Source organism: Mizuhopecten yessoensis, unplaced genomic scaffold (assembly GCF_002113885.1).
Source record: "Mizuhopecten yessoensis strain PY_sf001 unplaced genomic scaffold, ASM211388v2 scaffold6113, whole genome shotgun sequence".
NCBI lineage: Eukaryota > Metazoa > Mollusca > Bivalvia > Pectinida > Pectinidae > Mizuhopecten > Mizuhopecten yessoensis.
Genome location: NW_018406386.1, coordinates 346,953 through 368,271, shown reverse-complemented (window position 1 = coordinate 368,271; position 21,319 = coordinate 346,953). Strand labels below are relative to the sequence as shown.

General features: G+C 38.2%; 1 protein-coding gene across 1 annotated transcript in view; it reads right to left on the bottom strand.

Moving 5' to 3' along the window:
- Positions 1-20,733, bottom strand: part of LOC110451514 (extracellular matrix protein FRAS1-like) — a 187,604-nt gene extending 166,871 nt beyond the window's left edge. The window contains exons 1-2 of the mRNA XM_021499579.1: positions 20,072-20,733; positions 15,957-15,988 (exon numbers count right to left, since the gene is read on the bottom strand). Coding sequence (XP_021355254.1) covers positions 15,957-15,988; positions 20,072-20,171 — 132 coding nt within the window. The 5' untranslated portion in view covers positions 20,172-20,733. The remainder of the gene's footprint in view (positions 1-15,956; positions 15,989-20,071) is intronic.
- Positions 20,734-21,319: the final 586 nt, after the last annotated feature.

The window sequence follows — 21,319 nt, the reverse complement described above, 5'->3', positions numbered from 1 at the left end:
GTACATGTACAGCCGACAAAGAGGAATTAGTCTATAAAAGTACATGTACAGCCGACAAAGAGGAATTAGTCTATAAAAGTACATGTACAGCCGACAAAGAGGAATTAGTCTATAAAAGTACATGTACAGCCGACAAAGAGGAATTAGTCTATAAAAGTACATGTACAGCCGACAAAGAGGAATTAGTCTATAAAAGTACATGTACAGCCGACAAAGAGGAATTAGTCTATAAAAGTACATGTACAGCCGACAAAGAGGAATTAGTCTATAAAAGTACATGTACAGCCGACAAAGAGGAATTAGTCTATAAAAGTACATGTACAGCCGACAAAGAGGAATTAGTCTATAAAAGTACATGTACAGCCGACAAAGAGGAATTAGTCTATAAAAGTACATGTACAGCCGACAAAGAGGAATTAGTCTATAAAAGTACATGTACAGCCGACAAAGAGGAATTAGTCTATAAAAGTACATGTACAGCCGACAAAGAGGAATTAGTCTATAAAAGTACATGTACAGCCGACAAAGAGGAATTAGTCTATAAAAGTACATGTACAGCCGACAAAGAGGAATTAGTCTATAAAAGTACATGTACAGCCGACAAAGAGGAATTAGTCTATAAAAGTACATGTACAGCCGACAAAGAGAAATTAGTCTATAAAAGTACATGTACAGCCGACAAAGAGTAATTAGTCTATAAAAGTACATGTACAGCCGACAAAGAGAAATTAGTCTATAAAAGATACCTTGTTATCTTATGTATCTTTAATGCATCCTCTTGCATTCTTGCACATCAAAATCTTATCATTTTTGATAATTAAAATGTATTCATATTTTGGCAAATACCTCAGATTTGTGAAATAGTTATCATGACATTTTTAATAGCGTTTCAGTCTAGAGGGTACCTATAGAAGTATTAATACCAGTAATGTCCATACAGTTCACATCAAGGCGTTACTGATAGAGCACTGTAAAGAAGCAACAGATACATCTCTCTACAGCTAGATAGACTATAGTTATTGGGATAGATCTACTTATTTGAGACCACTTTGTATACATGTATATACTTTGTGTATATTAGGTTGTAATCTACTTTTATCTTTCTGGTGAATTTTTTTTGCATCACATTTGTAGAAATGGCCAGAATAGCTGATCAGCATACAGGTGAATTCAACATCTAGCACTAAATACCAAATCTACAACACAACCTTAATCAGGAAGCGAGCCTGGGGTACCCTTTACATTCAAACCTTAATCTGACAGTCTCAATTAATGCTGAAGCACAAGTCACACCTGGGCTGTAAGTGAGTTGACTAATAATAACACAAACTAGTCTGAACACTGACCAACGGTCAGTTTATTATAAACACTGGAGGGTGATCTAAACCCTCCAGATACTGACCGAGCCTTTGTTGACTCTATTTACCAACAATTCCAAGTTATGTATAGAAAGTTTATCAAGAAAACAAGAATTGGGTAACACAAACAAAGGTAAACTGAGGCTAAATCGTAAAGTAATTCTCACCCGTGTACTAATGTTGTTACACAACCAATACGGCACACACTGGGCTGTGGTGTCCTACAACAGACTTCTACAAACATTTTCTCAGATCAATGTTATATGTCCAGGTACAATTCACGCTATCCGTGTTCCTTTAATGATCTAACAGCCGTGTTCCTTTAATGGTTTAACAGCCGTTCTCTTGCTATTGAATAGAGATGTAACCCAGTATTATAAAGTATGTCAGCTTCAACTCAATTTTCAGACTGATATTTGGACACTCAAATACTTTCTAGAATGTATTCTAAATATCTTCTTCCCCATCTCAAATAAAACATCTGTTAGTTCTGTGATAACACTTTTACATTTTTGAATTCTGAGGAAAGATTTTTATCTTTCATATTAAATTTCTATAAAAAAATGACAGATTCCTTCTGCTAATTCCTGAAAGATGAATATATCTAGCATCTTCTGATAAAAAGTGACAAACTATTCCTTTCAAAATAACTGGTGTTATTATCTCTCAAATTCAGAGTGTAAAAAGGTAGATGGGACTGCAGATGAGTTGCTGGAGATTTTGTTCCATCATTATGTGATTTTGTCTCATTTTATTTCTATCTAAAAGTCGTTTAAACACATAACTGTCAAACCCAACAGGTGGTCAGGCCATCACGTGACAGTACAGTTACCTTGTTGCCTAGGAGACAGTATGTTGCGTAGGAGACAGTACAGTCGCCTAGGAGACAGTACAGTTACCTAGGAGACAGTACTTTGCCTAGGAGACAGTACAGTTACATATGAGACAGAACAGACTCAGAGAACAAGAGATTTTTGGTACAGCTACACTATTAAAGCTTATTTCCTAAAATCGTCACAATATAATTTGTTTAGTACTCAATCCATTTCTGCTTCCTTTTTTACTTGGAATTAAACATATTCCTAAAGGCCAAGATATGAGCATCATCTTTTTCAACCGAAAGATCAAAATATCCAAGCAGATTATACAAATCACAATCTCAATATAGTAACACTCTCAGAGGAAATATCATAAGTAACAGTGGAAGAAATAAAATACTTTAAATGCATTTATCAAATGTATATTTCACCAATGAGACACTGTCAAGGTGCTAGTGCCTAAAATAACAAAAGATTTAGGTTTATCAAATAATACTGCCAGCAGGATGTCAATTTCTTACATAACCTACACAACAGTTTCGCCTGTTAGAACAAAAATTTAGGAAACATTTCTGGAATAACATGGAGACATTTAAACAATGCGATTCTAGCACACAAGTGCTCACTAGTCCACGTTACACTTATCACCCTTGGTGTAACCTTGTCTAGTATGACATGGACTTTAACGGACATTCACCTGCAAATTTCTACAAGGTGTTTGGTAAGTGTCTCTTGAGGATGCCAGCCCCTGTCAGATTACGTCTCTTGACCCTTGCGAGTCCACAGATTGACATTTTCAAGACTATTTACAAACAACAGAGGCTTCCTTACCCTAGTCTACTGCTCACTGTGTTTGCATGTAATTTGGTCACTGTTTCTCATGTCAAAGTTGATAGAACACTAGAAATATTTTTGTTTAAACAATCCATCATTGTCTTCTTAACAATGTAGATAATAACACCTTCTAAACAATTATCAAGTGGCAACCAAAGAATATCCTCAACTATAAATCTATCAATAAAAAGACTGGAATAGTAGAGAATATTTCTCCATTATTTCACTGTATGTTCATTGGGATATTTGACTGTTTCCCCACTATATATACTGTTTCCCACTATTTTCACCCAAACCTTTTTCAGTTTCCCTTTTACTCCACTATTTTATGATAATGTTTCACTCCTGTATTACCACTTTCAACTCTGAACATGTACAATTCTCTACCATCAGTAAAATGTTTTATTATATAGAAGCAAATCAGTGTTTCCCATCGCTGTGCCTAAGCATTACAATAACACTAAATACACATCTTTTGAATACACTATACAAATGTCAGTTGACTGAATACAAATTTAAGGATAAGTTACTAAACACCAGGCCAGTCAGTTTTATATGTTTACATAAACTTTTCCCATGACAAGCTTGAATGGCACTTCAAAGTGTTAATTTTCAAAATTATTACATAAATAATATTTAGAATTAGTTTATTGAAGTCTCAATTCAAAGGCTACCAATTTCGTGTGTGAACAGTAAGAGTCAGCGTAGGTTTCATTTTCAATGAACGTTCCCTGAGATTCTCCCGAGATTCTTCAATAACCTAATAAGTACACCTTACACCAATACACAATGGTGAAAACTGGGGCTCGCTCACATGGAACAATTTAATTTTACTGTCCCTGTTATTCACACATAACACTGATTGTTAGGGACTGGTCTATTTTTATCCTCCAGCCAATTAGGGAGGTCACTGACCATACCTGATACTCAGCTGTGTTGTAATAGGGACAAGAAATTTAAATAAAGCCCAGTTTATCACCACAATTCATTGTGCGTATTTGAACAATCTTTTTTCAAGTCTTCCACTTGTCAGCTTACCGTATAAAACTTCAGGGCTTCAGATCTAGATTGGACGGAGGACATAAAGTTGTTAACAGATAGTATGTACATAGGGATCATGGTCCTGTCATTACACCATCAACCTGTTACCAGTTCACTTTTTATAATGAGTAGACCATGCTACAACACAGTGATGAATTAAACATGCCTACATCACATACTAAATATACCACATGATTAGAAGCGTACAGTCTCACAATTCCTATTAACAGATCCCTGGAATATCTATAAATCTGTGTATACCTGTAAAATCAGTACACAGAATTGTAATACATATCTTGAAAAATGAAGTCTAGCTCCTACCCGTGAATTTGTTTTCAAAGAAAACTAAAAAAAAACAGTCTTCAAATCATAATAATATAGTGATATAAAAAACCCGCCCCATCCTAGGGTAAGGCATGTAACTGACTATCACCAAAATCCAACAGGTGTATGTATTAACTATCAGGAACATCCGTTATACCCAGGTGTCAGTCACACCCCATATACCCAGGTGTGAGTCAGATCCCATATACCCAGGTGTCCTTCACATCCCATATACCCAGATTTCAGTCACACCCCGGCACATTCCATATAACCAGGTTGCAGTCACATCCCATATACCTAGGTGTCAGTCACATCCCACATACCCAGGTGTCAGTCACAACCCAGGTGTCGGTCACATCCCATATTACCAGGTGTCAGGCACATCTCATATACCCAGGCGTCAGTCACATCCCATATAGCCAGGTTTCATTCACATCCCATATATCCAGGTGTCAGTCACGTCCCATATACCCAGGTGTCCTTCACATCCCATATACCCAAGTGTCAGTCACATCCAATATACCCAGGTGTCAGTCCCATGCTATATACCTCGGTGTCAGTCACATCCCGTCACATCCCCTATATGGGGTGTGACGGGGTGGGACTGACACCTGGGGATATGGGGTGTGACTGACACCTTGTTATATGGGATGTGACTGACGCCTGGGTATATGAGATGTGACTGACACCTGGTAATATGGGATGTGACCGACACCTGGGTTGTGACTGACACCTGGGTACATGGGATGTGACTGAAACCTGGGTATATGGGATGTGACCGACACCTGGGATGTGACTGACAACTGGGTATATGGGGTGTGCCTGACACCTGGCTATACGGGATGTGAATGACACCTGTGTATATGGGATGTGACTGAAACCTGGGTATATGGGATGTGACCGACACCTGGGTTGTGACTGACACCTGGGTATCTGGTGTGTGACTGACACCTGGTTATATTGGATGTGACTGACACCTGGGATGTGACTGACACCTAGGTATATGGGATGTGACTGAAACCTGGGTATATGGGATGTGTCAGTCACATCCCGTCACATCCCCTATATGGGGTGTGACGGGGTGGGACTGACACCTGGGGATATGGGGTGTGACTGACACCTTGTTATATGGGATGTGACTGACGCCTGGGTATATGAGATGTGACTGACACCTGGGTACATGGGATGTGAATGACACCTTGGTATATGGGGTGTGACTGACACCTGGGGATATGGGGTGTGACTGACACCTGGGTACATGGGATGTGAATGACACCTGGTTATATGGGATGTGACGGACACCTGGATATATGGGATGTGAATGAAACCTGGCTATATGGGATGTGACTGACACCTAGGTATATGGGATGTGACTGGGTATATGGGATGTGACGGGATGTGACTGACGCCTGGGTATATGAGATGTGACTGACAGCTGGGATGTGACTGACACCTTGGTATATGGGATGTGAATGACCCCTGGGTATATGGGGTGTGACTGACTCCTGGTTATATGGGATGTGACGGACACCTGGATATATGGGATGTGAATGACCCCTGGGTATATGGGATGTGAAGGACACCTGGGTATATGGGACGTGACTGACACCTGGGTATGTGGGATGTGACTGACACCTAGGTATATGGGATGTGACTGGGTATATGGGATGTGAATGACCCCTGGGTATATGGGGTGTGACGGACCCCTGGGTATATGGGATGTGTCAGTCACATCCCGTCACATCCCCTATATGGGGTGTGACGGGGTGGGACTGACACCTGGGGATATGGGGTGTGACTGACACCTGGTTATATGTGTCAGTCACATCCTATATACCCAGGTGTCAGTCACAACCCATATACCCAGGTGTCATTCACATCCCATATACCCAGTCACATCCCATATACCCAGGTTTCAGTCACACCCCGTCACATTCCATATAACCAGGTTTCAGTCACATCCCATATACCCAGGTGTCAGTCACATCCCATATACCCAGGTGTCAGTCACATCCCATATATGGGATGTGACGGGATGTGACTGACACCTGGGTATATGGGGTGTGACTGACACCTGGTTATATGGGATGTGACTGACACCTGGTTATATGGGATGTGACTGACACCTGGGTATATGGGATGTGACTGACACCTGGGTATATGGGATGTGACTGACACCTGGGTGTCAGTCACACGAATATACACTGAGTCACACCTCAAACACCAATGGTGATTGATATTCCTGATTTCGTAAGAGACAAGACCTCCACATTTCACACCGACCTCTGCAATGATTTCCGACCTCTGCTATGATTTCCGATCTCTGCTATGATTTCCGCTCTGTATGTGTCTGGTTGGATGAAGATACAAGTAAGCTATTGATAAACGGTGGTATTAATACGCATTCCAATTCTGGTCTATATTTCAAACTTAAAGGTTGCCATTTCTTTTTAAATGCAATCTGTAACAACAGGCAAGACTAAGGTAAAGTTAACAAGACCATTATCATCAAAGCTCAAACTTCTCTTAACAGGGTAGGGTGGGGGAACACACAAAACTCATCGCTTTTGTAAAAAAATAAAATGGATCTTAAATTCTTGAAGACAGGCCATGTTTTGGCTCATTACCAAAAAATTTCTTACTGAATGAACAGCAACTCCTAAACTTGTAATTTGATTTGAAGGCATCTTATCTTTGTAGAACACCTATCAGCAGCTAGCTCACTACCTGGCCACATATTTCATTGAAAATTTGAAATTCGGTATGAGAGCAATGTATTTTTTTTTCATTTTCATTTTGTATATTCATTTTCAAAGAAACATCACCTGTTTTTACACGCGACTAAACTTAATGCGGCCATTAAGTTGAGCCTGAGATAAGCTGTGTAGATCTTCCAGTCACAATGCTTTATATGTATCAGTCAGGCCTCAGCGCCCCAAAAATTTCAAGTCAAGTTATGAATGAAGGAAGTGTGGAAAGTTGGTTATATATCTTTATGATATTTCTCAAGTGAAAAAAATCCAGATGTTCAGAATAAAAAAAGCACACGTATGTTTATTCAGATGTTAGATTTATATACATGAAATGAACCCCCCCCAGAATTTATGATTCCTGTAGTGACTCACATGTGTGAAATCACAATGAAAAGTGGAACTGGCATCTACTATATTCTTATTTCCCATGATTCTTCACAATCGTGTCACCTGGCCAGATTATGTATGGGTGTCAATCATAAAATCTCCAAAAGCTCTTCCAAGCTTAATTCTATTTTTAAGGAATAGTTAGAAATAAAGGTTCAAAGGAAAGTGTTACATTTCAATTTAATGCTTCAGATACCCCCAACAGACACATATCTTTGACATGAAATGTGTCTGAACTCCTTTTCATGAATAGTTTACATGCATTTATTGACAATATTTATTTATAACATGCTGGAATATGTTTGGCAGTATAGACCAGAGGTTAACAACCAATAACAGCCTGTAAATGGATATGTATCCTTACTCTGTACAGCTCAGTGATGTCAACACAAATACTTTATTGATAGTTTATATATAATGCACTTTCTGTTTAGTCAAAATTTGCCGAGCATTCGTAGGTGGGTCAGCAATAGCAACAGTAAAGTAGAAATTAGCTGTAAATCTGACTGATTATACATGTAACAGGAAAAATGCATGGCCAGACCGGGGTTCGAACCTGGGACCCTCTGAACTCTATAGGACACTCTACTAATTGAGCTACCTGGTCGCTTACGTTTGACCCAGTCCAGTTTCGCTACATTCCTCCCTCCTTTTTTTTAAGTCTTTGCCCCTGAAGACACAATAATTTACAACCCAGGTTTGGGTATCCCCTTGCCAAACATACACCAAATACTTGAAACAAGGGTTGGTCACAGGCACCACTGTAACAGGAGAGGAAAAATGCACGGCCAGACCAGGGCTCGAACCCAGGGACCCTCCAACCTCTAGACGGACGCCCTATCAATTGAGCTATCTGGTCGCCGACGATCAACCCGGTCCAGTTCAGCTACATACAACTAAGAACTGTTTACAGGAATATTCACTCACAAATCAAACTTGTATTATTGTAGATGGGATGTATTATAGGCGGGACAGGCTACTATAAAACAACACCCACTTATCAGATTAGCAACATAACAATTAATGTTTCAAACATACAAGAAAACTTCAAAAGCTAATCTGATATTTTCAGCTCCTTCTAACTCACATGTTTTCCAATATAAAATAATTCATTTGACAAGTGTCCAAACCTAAATGCAGGTCTCCTTACTAAATTACTTTCAAACAATCTGTAAATGACCAACCAATGAGAATCTGTCAACAGTGCCCTGTATAGGATAAACAGGTCTAGATACTGTAATCCCAGATGGGGTACCATCACACCAAACCTTCATACCCCTGATACAGGTTTATTTCTAAAAGTATCAGACACAGGTGTGATAATCTCTAAAGCAGAAACTTATAAAATATTATCTCCAACCTAGACAAATGTTATGGATGTACCCCACTATATATATAATCTTCTGACTTGGTGACAAATATAACCCAGACAAACGCACCTGTATACCCATCATAAACTAGAAACTGTATAGGTAACAGGGATAACTAGTGTATCATACAGGATAAAGACCTAGACTCCAACCCTATAAAACACCTGCTAGCATTGTTTCCCTATAATTTACACGATACACTAGATACCTGTCATGAATGATTAGACTGTTTACGCTGATATTTCTCTTTAAATGTTTCACACAGCTGAGCGGGCTTTCGGTGATAATTACTCTGACAGATTGTCATTTTCGTATAACATATGAGCACATCACAGTCCTTCATCCTACAGATAGTAAGTTACTACACTTGTCAGAAATACTCACAATACTCTAAAGTTTTTCAAGGCAAAACAATAGAGCCTTAACTATTGAATAGACATCCAATTTTGAACTGAACAGTCTTTTTTAAGAAAATTTGAAAACAGAAAATTCAAACATACCTGTGGAACCTTTTAAAAATTGTTGATGAATAACTTGCTCCTTATAGCTGCAGTCTTGTCATTTTTTCATGTGGTCTACATTTGAATATTTTACCATATCCCAACATTCAAAAACTTTTTTAATTGAACAGTTTAACTATGAAAGCTAATTATTCTTAATGATACACAAGACAAGAGATTTTTTAAAAAGATGACAGATTATGACCAGGTTACACCTTATAAACCTAAAGATTTGATTCAGTTGAAAGACAAGACTTCTTACAGCAAACTGAATTGTTCATCATTTTTTTTTTTACAATAAAGCAACAGTGTGTCCATTAATTTTTATATCATCATTATTTGACCAACTAGGAGAGTTTCAGTGACGTATGAGGTTATCACAAATGTTTACCTAAAAACTGGACAATGCTTGAACATATGTAACAGAAGAAAGTTACATAGAAACATCCAACAAAAGGCCTGCAATAAACTTACACCTGTCACAAAAATTACTATCACAATCTTACATCTACAGAAATATGTCTTTTATAACTGTATATAGCCATATTAACACTTCCCGTAGAATGTGATAAAAGTAAAACCTATCCATGTTTTTCCTCAGCTGTCCTCCGTCCATCCAGAAGTCCATCAGATAAACCTACACACAAACTTAACTGTAACCGTTTATACAGCCTGCCAATCATTGAAATAAATCAAATATGACACCTTTTTTTGTCCCTTCATTCCCAAGTACAGATATGAAATCTTTTTCCATAAAAATTTGAAAATAAATGTTTCTAATGATGTTAAAAGTTTAATGGGGCATTAACTGGAGGGAATTTGGATATCATAAGTACTTCTGATGACAACATCTAAAACAGACATTTTCAAAGATGGTATCTGAAATATGGCAGTCCATTCAATAATATTGACTACAGTCTCTCCATTACAATACTTTAGATACAGAAATACAAGTCACAGTCTAACAAATGTGATCAGACACCAGTGACTGTTGGGTAACACATGCACTAGTTTTTATTGTTTATAGATTATTTTTTATATTGATTACAATAACATTTAATATGAAAATGAAATTTCTTTTGGTCACCAATAGACAAATATCTGGAAATTGTTTTTCAAGCCCATTCAAATATTTTGATTAGGGATTACTATTCTCAAGGGAGGTGAACTTTGCACTGCTTTCTGTTTATAACTTCAATAACTTCAAATGGTCTATAGAAAGAAAAGAAAAAAAAACCCATTCAGCTTGAAATATATAAAACTTAGTAAATTATTACTGCTCTTTAGTTCACTTTTAGATGATGATATTTCTGTTCAAACATTGTACATTACAACAAAGAGAAGAATAAAAATTACATTACTTTTTTATTTTGTAAATTGGTCCACATAGTACAGAACACTTGTAATTGTAAAATGACCAGGATTTACATATGTATCCTGTTTGAACAGAACATTATATCATTTTCAAGATTTTATTACTGTAGTCTTTAAACTACTGTATTACAAAGAATGTATGTGACGTTCACCAAATTACCAGGAAACCCATTTCAAAGTTGCTCAACCATAATTAATTACACCTGTAAAATCAGCACTGTGGTTTGCTACCTCATGTAAACCACCTACATGGTACCTGAAAAATCAAAATGGGGTGTCACTCAGTTAGGTCTACACCATAGTAAATGTACAACCTGAAAAACATTGTAAATTACTCCAATACAGCTACCTTCCCTGTTTAAAATGTCACTATTTTGGATATTCTTAAGACTATTAAATACCTAAGCAGGATACCACAATTCTCTGTTTTCTCATCTCCAGATGACAATTTTGAATAACTGCACATTAGCTTAATAAGTTATAAATTTTAAGTTTAATTATTTAACTGATGAGAACCTAACTACTAGTTGAGTGAGTACGTTTAGGGTGTTGGCCACTCCTATGTCAACAGTGCCCCCTTTACACATAAAACGAACATTTCAGCTTTAATATCTGTGCATGGACAATGAACTTTTGTCAGACATTTCCAAGTTAAAATATATTCAACTACACAAAACGGTATGATCTTGCATACAAAAGACAAAAATTTCAAAAGTGGAAGTCCACACATTGTTGATATTGTCTCAAGCAATACAACTGATAGATCCGTCCCTTTTATAGATCCTGTACTTTTTCAGGTCTACAATAATGTCTCTAAAACAGATCATAATTCATTTTAAGTACCATAATGACATGTTTCTCTCAGAGCAGGTAGCATTTCCACAAAACTATCGTCGTGGTATTAAAACTTAAATTTGTAAAAGATATTTGACTGTATCTAATCCATCTTATCAGTCAGGGATATATACCGACACTTACATGTCTGCTATTCCATCTTATCAGTCAGGGATTTATACCACCACTTACATGTCTGCTATTCCATCTTATCAGTCAGGGATATACAGGTTTCACATCATTGTATACCATAAGTACATGATTCACCTTTTTATGTAAGTTTTCAAAACAAACACACCTATCCATTCTCCTTCACTAAACATATTCTTGATAAGTACTACTGTGTGGCATTTTCCACGATTAAGAATTTCAAATTTACATGGCATTCAAATCAGCTATGAAATGCATTTTTTATGTCATCATCATCATAGCATGGAGGCTATTGTGTGCATGTGGTTAAACAGTTGGGATTGGGATTGTTTTTGAGAAATACAACTGTAAATCAAATTCCTTTATTCGAAACCCAAAATCCCAGTCCCCAGGGACACAAGCTCTACTATACAGATTATGATCACCTTGCCCCGTTGATATTTCAAACCAAATATAATGGCAATCTGTGCAACAGAATTGGAAGCAAAAATGTCCTAAATTTGGTTTTTGACCTGTCCTCTGGACTTTGTTGAGCCAAATCCTTTGTTTACAAAGAATGTTATCCCTTAATGGTCCAAGGATACTTTAGTTTGTATGTCCTATTGACACCTTTGGTCATTTAAGGATGGGCCAGGTTTTTCTGATGGAGGAAAGCTGGAGTGCCCAGATAGAAACTTGTGGCCATGAGTATCTGGTGACTGCCCAAAGTAGGCCTTGGACCTGCGACCCAGTAGTTGAGGGCTTAAGTGATCATAGACATCAGATGACTTAACCACTCGGCTGACCCAGTGGTGGAGGGCTAGTGATCCTAGACATCAGCTGACTTAACCACTCGCTGACCCAGTGGTTGAGGGCTAGTGATCCTAGACATCAGATGACTTAACCACTCAGCTGACCCAGTGGTGGAGGGCTAGTGATCCTAGACATCAGATGACTTAACCACTCAGCTGACCCAGTGGTGGAGGGCTAGTGATCCTAGACATCAGATGACTTAACCACTCAGCTGACCCAGTGGTGGAGGGCTAGTGATCAAAGACATCAGATGACTAAACCACTCGCCGACCTAGTGGTTGAGGGCCAGTGATCATAGACATCAGATGAGTAAACCACTCGCCGACCCAGTGGTTGATGGGTAGTGATCCTAGACATCAGATGACTGAACCACTTGCTGACCCAGTGGTTGAGGGCTAGTGATCCTAGACATCAGATGACTTAACCACTCAGCTGACCCAGTGGTGGAGGGCTAGTGATCATAGACATCAGATGACTAAACCCCTCGCTGACCCAGTGGTGGAGGGCTACATGGAGTGATCATAGACATCAGATGACTTAACCCCTCGCTGACCCAGTGGTTGAGGGCTAGTGATCCTAGACATCAGATGACTTAACCACTCGGCTGACCCAGTGGTGTAGGGCTAGTGATCATAGACATCAGATGACTAAACCACTCGCCGACCCAGTGGTTGAGGGCCAGTGATCATAGACATCAGATGAGTAAACCACTCGCTGACCCAGTGGTTGATGGGTAGTGATCCTAGACATCAGATGACTGAACCACTTGCTGACCCAGTGGTTGAGGGCTAGTGATCATAGACATCAGATGACTTAACCACTCGCTGACCCAGTGGTTGAGGGCTCGTGATCCTAGACATCAGATGACTTAACCACTCGCTGATCCAGTGGTTGAGGGCTAGTGATCAAATACATCAGATGACTTAACCACTCGGCTAACCCAGTGGTTGATGGCTAGTGATCAAAGACATCAGATGACTTAACCACTCGCTGATCCAGTGGTTTAGGGCTAGTGATCATAGACATCAGATGACTTAACCACTCGCCGAACCAGTGGTTGAGGGCTAGTGATCAAAGACATCAGATGACTTAACCACTCGCTGACCCAGTGGTTGAGGGCTAGTGATCATAGACATCAGATGACTTAACGACTCGGCTAACCCAGTGGTTGATGGCTAGTGATCAAAGACATCCGATGACTTAACCACTCGGCTGCTGTGGCCACCTGTAAGGATACTTCACCCCAAGTTTAGTTAATATCTCGTATATAAACCCATACTGAAAGAGTAGGATTTTAAACACTAACATGTTTTTCTCCCATTGTGCCTTGCTTGTCCCTCTGCCTCAAAAATACCACACCCGTCTTTACAGTGTAAGAGGAAATAGAAAAGATCCATACACACAGGCTATAAGTGCATGAGAAAATAAAAAGACACAGTTTTTAAAGGGTAAGAAGAAATGACCAAGCTGGTGCTGGAAAGCTAAGGGAATTCTAAAATAGCGATGGTGATATCACTATAAAACTGGTAGAATTATCTGTGATAAGTTTGCTAATTGTAAGATTCTTTTTGATCAGAAAGGGTTCCGTTAATGACCCATGTATAACTGGTGCTCCCGTCTTTACATGTATCACTGTATATGTGGCAATATGTGGCATACAGATATCTTCAAACAGAACGCCTCATTTCATTCAGGATTCGGGCAATAAAAACTCATCAACTGCATTTTCTCCTAACTTACTGATTCCCTCATGTAAACAACTTTATTAACATATAAGGAGAATGTAATGAGCTAAATAGCCTGAGTGTGTGGACTTTTATATAATACTGACACACAAACCCATTACTATATCGCCCTAGGAGATTTTACCTCAACAACAATAGATCTCATCTCTTACTTAATTTTACTTACTTCTCCATTCTTCAGGGACCCGACTATTGTAAATTGCACTTACCTCACCTAAATCAGTAGTTTAGAATTAAATAAGACATTCTTCATAAAGTGAGGCCCCCAGCAGAGATATCTCACACCTGTCCTGTTCACCCCTTCTTGGCTATAATGGGATCTACCCAGAGATATCTCACACCTGTCCTGTTCACCCCTTCTTGGCTATAATGGGATCTACCCAGAGATATCTCACACCTGTCTTGTTCACCCTTCCTGGCTATAATGGGATCTTCCCAGAGATATCTCACACCTGTCCTGCTCACCCTTCCTGGCTATAATGGGATCTACCCAGAGATATCTTACACCTGTCCTGTTCACCCTTCCTGGCTATAATGGGATCTTCCCAGAGATATCTCACACCTGTCCTGCTCACCCTTTCTGGCTATAATGGGATCTACCCAGAGATATCTCACACCTGTCTTGTTCACTCCTTCTTGGCTATTATGGGATCTACCCAGAGATATCTCACACCTGTCCTGTTCACCCCTTCTTGGCTATAATGGGCTCTCCATCTTACTGATTAACATATCTCATAGCTATCAACAACAGCAAAACTTCACGAAAATTGACAAAAACTTATATTTAGGATATGATATATTTAAAATGTTTATTAGCAATTATGTCAATGCACCTATTTCCAGCTCTTTATATATGTTTAAAATATCTTATCCAATTTCAATTTTGTTTCCCTTTAATTATCAAACTAAAATTAAATTTGAAGGTACAGATTTTAATTTTAATGTACCGGGATTTTTTTTTTTAGAATTGATAAAATGGTTTATCTAATTATAAAAGCTATTAATTTCTTCTAGAGAGTAGACACAACCTCCTATTACTGCAGTGTTCGTTACTATGTCAGTTCGTTACAATGTCTCAGCATTGCTCACCACAGTACCTCCGACAATAAACACCACTCCGACATGATGACACTCGCTGTATCTGACAAACATGTCTGCCAAATTCCAGTTAACATCACAGGTGCTACAGGGAGGTTACTCCAGTCGTCAAGTCAATTTTTCGCATCCTCCCTGTAAGGTCATTTAGTTCCAAAGTCACCTGTGCTTATATTACACACTGCACATGCACAAGTACAAATTCTTTTTCAGCAATCATGTTACGAATTTTTCCTGTTTGGAAAAGCATTTAGTACGTTTCTACATAACAAACAGTGCTGTATAAGGGTCAGTGGGGTCATGATAAATTTTGAGATAAGTGTAGTTTTCACAATATCCAAGTTAAAATATAGGGCCATATCAAAATCTCCTTGGACTCTCAAATGACCCCATCAACAGGTGATCACGACCCTGTACTACTGTTGTGTTACATGGACAACCAGTCAGTCATGAAATGACCGTTGTCACCTGTTTTTTTTATTAGGTATGTAACAGTTTGTTTGATTGAATGTCCTATCTGTATGTGATATTAATTAAGATCAGCTGTCAATCCCTGCCCTATACATGTACTGTATACTCACCATATATAGCCTCCCCTCAAACAGGCACTCCCCTGGAGATAGAAGAAAGAATTCATGAAACATCCACAAAATTATTATTTCATCTTATTTCTGTGAAAAAAAATTGGATTATGAACCTATGTGTATAAACATGCCATAAACTGTTCACATGTTGTTACCAAAGTAAGAACTGGAAGTCCTTATCAACAGTCTCTTGTTCAATGTCCTGGGTACTCCCTAAGATTGCCAGGGGCCACAATGACAGATAACAAGGCCAAATTATGGCTTTTATCAAGAAAACACTTTTTTAATTGAATTTTTAGACCAGAATGTTTAAAAAGTTAAACTAAATAGCACCTTTCATGATTTTAAATGAAATTGTGCCTTGGTCGGTTGATCTCTTCAGATATGGCAATCATTAGTGTTTACCAAGCCTATGTTTATCTACCTCACGGATATATTACTGTCAAGTAGGATAAAAGTAGAAGTGAGGTCCTCCTCTGTCAACCACAAAGGATAATGTGTTACCTCATATAACACTACACACAAATATCTTTTTCCAACACTTGTAAAACTTTCTAAAACATCAACTACAAATAATAAATGTCATCTGTTATATAGAAGGAAACATGACAGAGAAAATGAACTTTAGAACCAGTAAGACATCTCCATTTTTGTGGCTCTATGATGACATAACCGTTTCACAACGTCTGCACTTTTAATGAGAAAAAAACGAAATTTAATTAAATATCCATTTTGAGAATATTTCATTCAAAGTGTCGCGCTTATCTCTACAGAGATACAAAGTGACTCCTGCCTCTACTGCTGGTCCGCATCATATTTCAACATTTTATGAATTGATATGTCAAGTCATGGCTTCTCAGCAAATTCTGATAGCATAGCTTTATCAGTTTGCTCAAATTGAGTGGAGTACAGTGAAGGGAATTGATAGGTGGAAACAACGTGTTGATATGGCATTATTAGTTAGTGATGACGGAGGACACACTGCTTTGGAAATGATAAAACAATGTGTGGCAAAGAGCGGTACATTACAAGGAAACAAAGAGATGAATCATTTTTATGATATATCTATCAATTATAATCATAGAATTGTTTCTGGGGTGATAACATTTTTTCAATAGACAGTTTTCGAAAACGTAGCTGGGGCTGCACCATCCGGATTTTGATTCAATTTTTTTTTTCAACCAGTACTGTTTTGGGATAATTTACTTTCACATTGGGACAGGCCTTGTAATTGGGAATGGGGCCTAAACTTGGTCCCATATCCTGTCCAAAATATTGATTTTAACTCCAACTCAATAACTGTCTTCTAGACTTACCGTATTTGACCACAAATAAGCCCCCTCCTGCAAAGAAGCCCCCCCCCCCCCTCCCCACTTTGGCAAAAGTCTTTACAGAATATTTTCAGTCTCCTACCTTTCTTCAGTTTCATTGAGGAAACTTGTCTTGATTTATGTCCTGTATACTTTGTATACATAGTTACATTCAAAATGTAATGATGGTAATACTTAAAAATGGACAGGACTTACATCTAGATCCTTAGTGAGACTGAAACACAGGAGCCTGATATTATTCTGCAAAGAGAGTATTATCAAACTGACGGTACATCTCCGTTTGCTCATTTATATGAATAAGAGCTAATGAATTTTATTTTTTATCATTAAAGTTGCAGACATTGTGACATGATAACATCATCGTAGACCACTGCTTCTGTAAAGCTTTTAGTATTTCACCTACATGGTTGTGTATTTTTCCCAAAATTATACCTCTATTACTTTTATTGGTATATTAAACATTAACATGAATCGCTAGGAACAGTCAATCTGTTACAACATACTTTGCCAGGTAAACAATAGGAGAGGGAGTACACAAAGTCTTGTCCAGTATAATAGACAACAGGGAAGGGAGTACCCAAACTCTTGTCTATTATAATAGACAACAGGGAAGGGAGAACCCAAAGTCTTGTCCAGAATAATATACAACAGGGAAGGGAGTACCCAAAGTCTTGTCTAGTATAATAGACAACAGGGAAGGGAGTACCCAAAGTCTTGTCTATTATAATAGACAACAGGGAAGGGACTACCCAAAGTCTTGTCCAGTATAATAGACAACCGGGAGGGGAGGTAGTACCCAAAGTCTTGTCCAGTATAATAGACAAAGGGGAAGGGAGTACCCAAACTCTTGTCTATTATAATAGACAACAGGGAAGGGAGGACCCAAACTCTTGTCTATTATAATAGACAACAGGGAAGGGACTACCCAAAGTCTTGTCCAGTACAATAGACAAAGGGGAAGGGAGTACCCAAACTCTTGTCTATTATAATAGACAACAGGGAAGGGAGTGCCCAAAGTCTTGTCCAGTATAATAGACAACAGAGAAGGGAGTGCCCAAAGTCTTGTCTAGTATAATAGACAACAGGGAAGGGAGTACCCAAAGTCTTGTCCAGTATAATAGACAACAGGGAAGGGAGAACCCAAAGTCTTGTCCAGTATAATATACAACAGGGAAGGGAGTACCCAAAGTCTTGTCCAGTATAATAGACAAAGGGGAAGGGAGTACCCAAACTCTTGTCTATTATAATAGACAACAGGGAAGGGAGTACACAACAAGACAAGACACAACACCTGCATTCCGGTATTTATCACTACAGGTAAATATGCAGGTGTGATTATCTGTTGTATATCTGAACAAGAAATATACATCAAACCAATCGTTCTGTTATGTGAGGCCAAATGTATCACTGACAATATTCCTGTCAAAAACCCCTCTGATTTAACAGCAAGTCTTGTGGATTAGTCTATCCTTGCCAATGATTCTGTAATACCCAGTAACACCCTAAACCATCAAGTGTTGTGGATTAACCTTGCCAATGATTATGTAATACCCAGTAACACCCTAAACCATCAATTGTTGTGGATTAGCCTTGCCAATGATTCTGTAATACCCAGTAACACCTTAAACCATCAATTGTATTCTTCAACCCCATGGTCAAATGTTGCAGACAAAAAATATCAAACGTCACATGGTGATTTAGCAGGCCAATACAAATATTATGTTTATGATTTCTATTCACTGTTTGCTACAATTAGAGAGATAATGTCAATGATACTAAATTGTATCGCCAACTGCTGAGGAGTCGACAGTCACAACTATGGAGGTCTTGGCTTTCAACCGTTTTTTTCTCATTTAAATGCTTTTAATGGGTGCATTAATGTAACATTGCCTTTCTATGGAGCAATTGACAATGTACTTGAAAGAGCCTCCAGTAAGAAGCTGATGTTTGATGTCTTAAAGCATGCTTGAGGAGTTAACAGGCAGAATAGCATATTTTTTTTTAAGCATTTCAATCTTGTGCACGAATGAGTTACTGGGTTTGAACAAGAAACAAGACAGAAATTATCTCTAACAAAATGCAAAATTTTCAATCCAAACAGAATTGGAAGATGAATACCAAGAGCTTGGATTAAATTTAGGATAGTTCATATTGATTGGAGTAGCATATCCCCAAGTGTTCCTCCATATATAATATAACAGAGAAAATCCAGACACTATTGTTTCAGCAATAATTAAAAAAAACACCTTCCTGTACTAGAAACAACATTTGGCACTTATTTGTTTTGATTATTGATTAATTCTAAAATAGTCTTTTATCATTTTGATTAAAATGTCAAATCCAAAAAAGTGAGCCTGATTTTTACCTGCCATCATACCTGTTCTGCTGACATGTAATGTTTTAAGCTGGATGGTTCGATTAAAACAAAGTCCTACCTATTTATAGATTATATGCACTAAGATTGTTGCTATATAAAGGAGGTAAGAATTCAAATTTATGAATTACCTGGGCCTAACACAGAGCAGCTGAATACAGAACCATGTCAAGTCCATGTACTTGTCCATGTCTACACAAATTCTACAAATATCGGCCACAGCTTTTTGTGTTATAATCTCGTGTACTTTACATGTAATGACAATCCTATCATATTTCAGACATTCAATGTATAAATGTCACAGGAACACTGTGACATTGGTATTCATTTACATTTATCAGTTATAGGTAATATTAGAGTATTAAACACAAGGTTTGTGTGTTAAAGAGACAATGTCCCGAACTTACCTCTAAGTTCATGCATCAGTGAACTCCACATTAGCATTATACATACTAACGATAAATCATATCTTCTCTCCTTAGAATCAACACATATAATACTCCACATTTTGACTTTACTTAAATCCACAGTTTAAATGTAAAACTACATCACTGACTAAATTGTCTATTTTTCTAGAATAAATTCACACAGATCACGATTTGTAACAAAGTATTTACATCCAAAATAAGGATACTGAAGCATGGCTGGTATTATTCCTTCTGGCAGATAAAATCACATTTTAAGTATGTAACGGTTATTATAAATTATCAAGTATCTCTAAAACGTTAAGCAATCAGTGTGAATTTCCAGTCCCAATTAACCAGTAATAGCACAGGCAGGGAAGACATTCAAAGTTCAGGCTGTCATACTTAATGTTCACTCAGCACTTGCTTTTTAAAGTCAAACATCAACACAGTTGTCTGTAGAACGAGCACGTGTATGAGTGTATACATATCCCAGCTCATATACACCTGTACACATCCGCAGGTATCCAAACTAATCAACAGGTAGGGCTAGCACAGGTGTATAATGACTACTGTGATGGTCAAGCCTAGCTGGACCAGTCCTGTCTCCCTGGTGTTAGCATGCTGACCCTAACAGCCCGCGCGTGTTTGACGTTTAGCGGTGAGCGCCGACTAGCATTATGAACTGCCTTTGTACGTAATACAAGACTGGCAGGTATAATAGGGATCACACCGCCTGCACCGTGTAACAGTCGCGGGAGTGCTCGGGAGGCTTAGATCGCTGTCAGTTCAGCTTTAACCCTCTCTAGACAGCATACGCTTTAATCTTTGTTAGAAATCTTATATTTTCACGCACACAAGAAATGAGGGGAATGACAGACAGTTTACTTCAAGCTGGTATTGGTGCAGAGAGTGAAAATATGACACGGGGTGGGTACTAAACGTCAAAGAACAATTTTATTGTAGACTTGCCTCAATGTTGACACACACTGGGACCTGAGAATTTGTTACCGCTATATCTGGACCTAAACTAAGGTGTCCAGAGTAATTTTACATGATTTTGGGGTTTAGATCGACTTTCGGTAAAAATAACACCCCGAATGATGAACAAATTAGTCCGGTTTTCCCGCCAATATAAGGGTGCATTTGAATGATACTGATACAGAATTCGAATGAGAAACAACGATACTACATATAAATGTAACGTGGATTCCATGGGCGGACATCGGGGAGGGTTAGTGGTATGTTTAC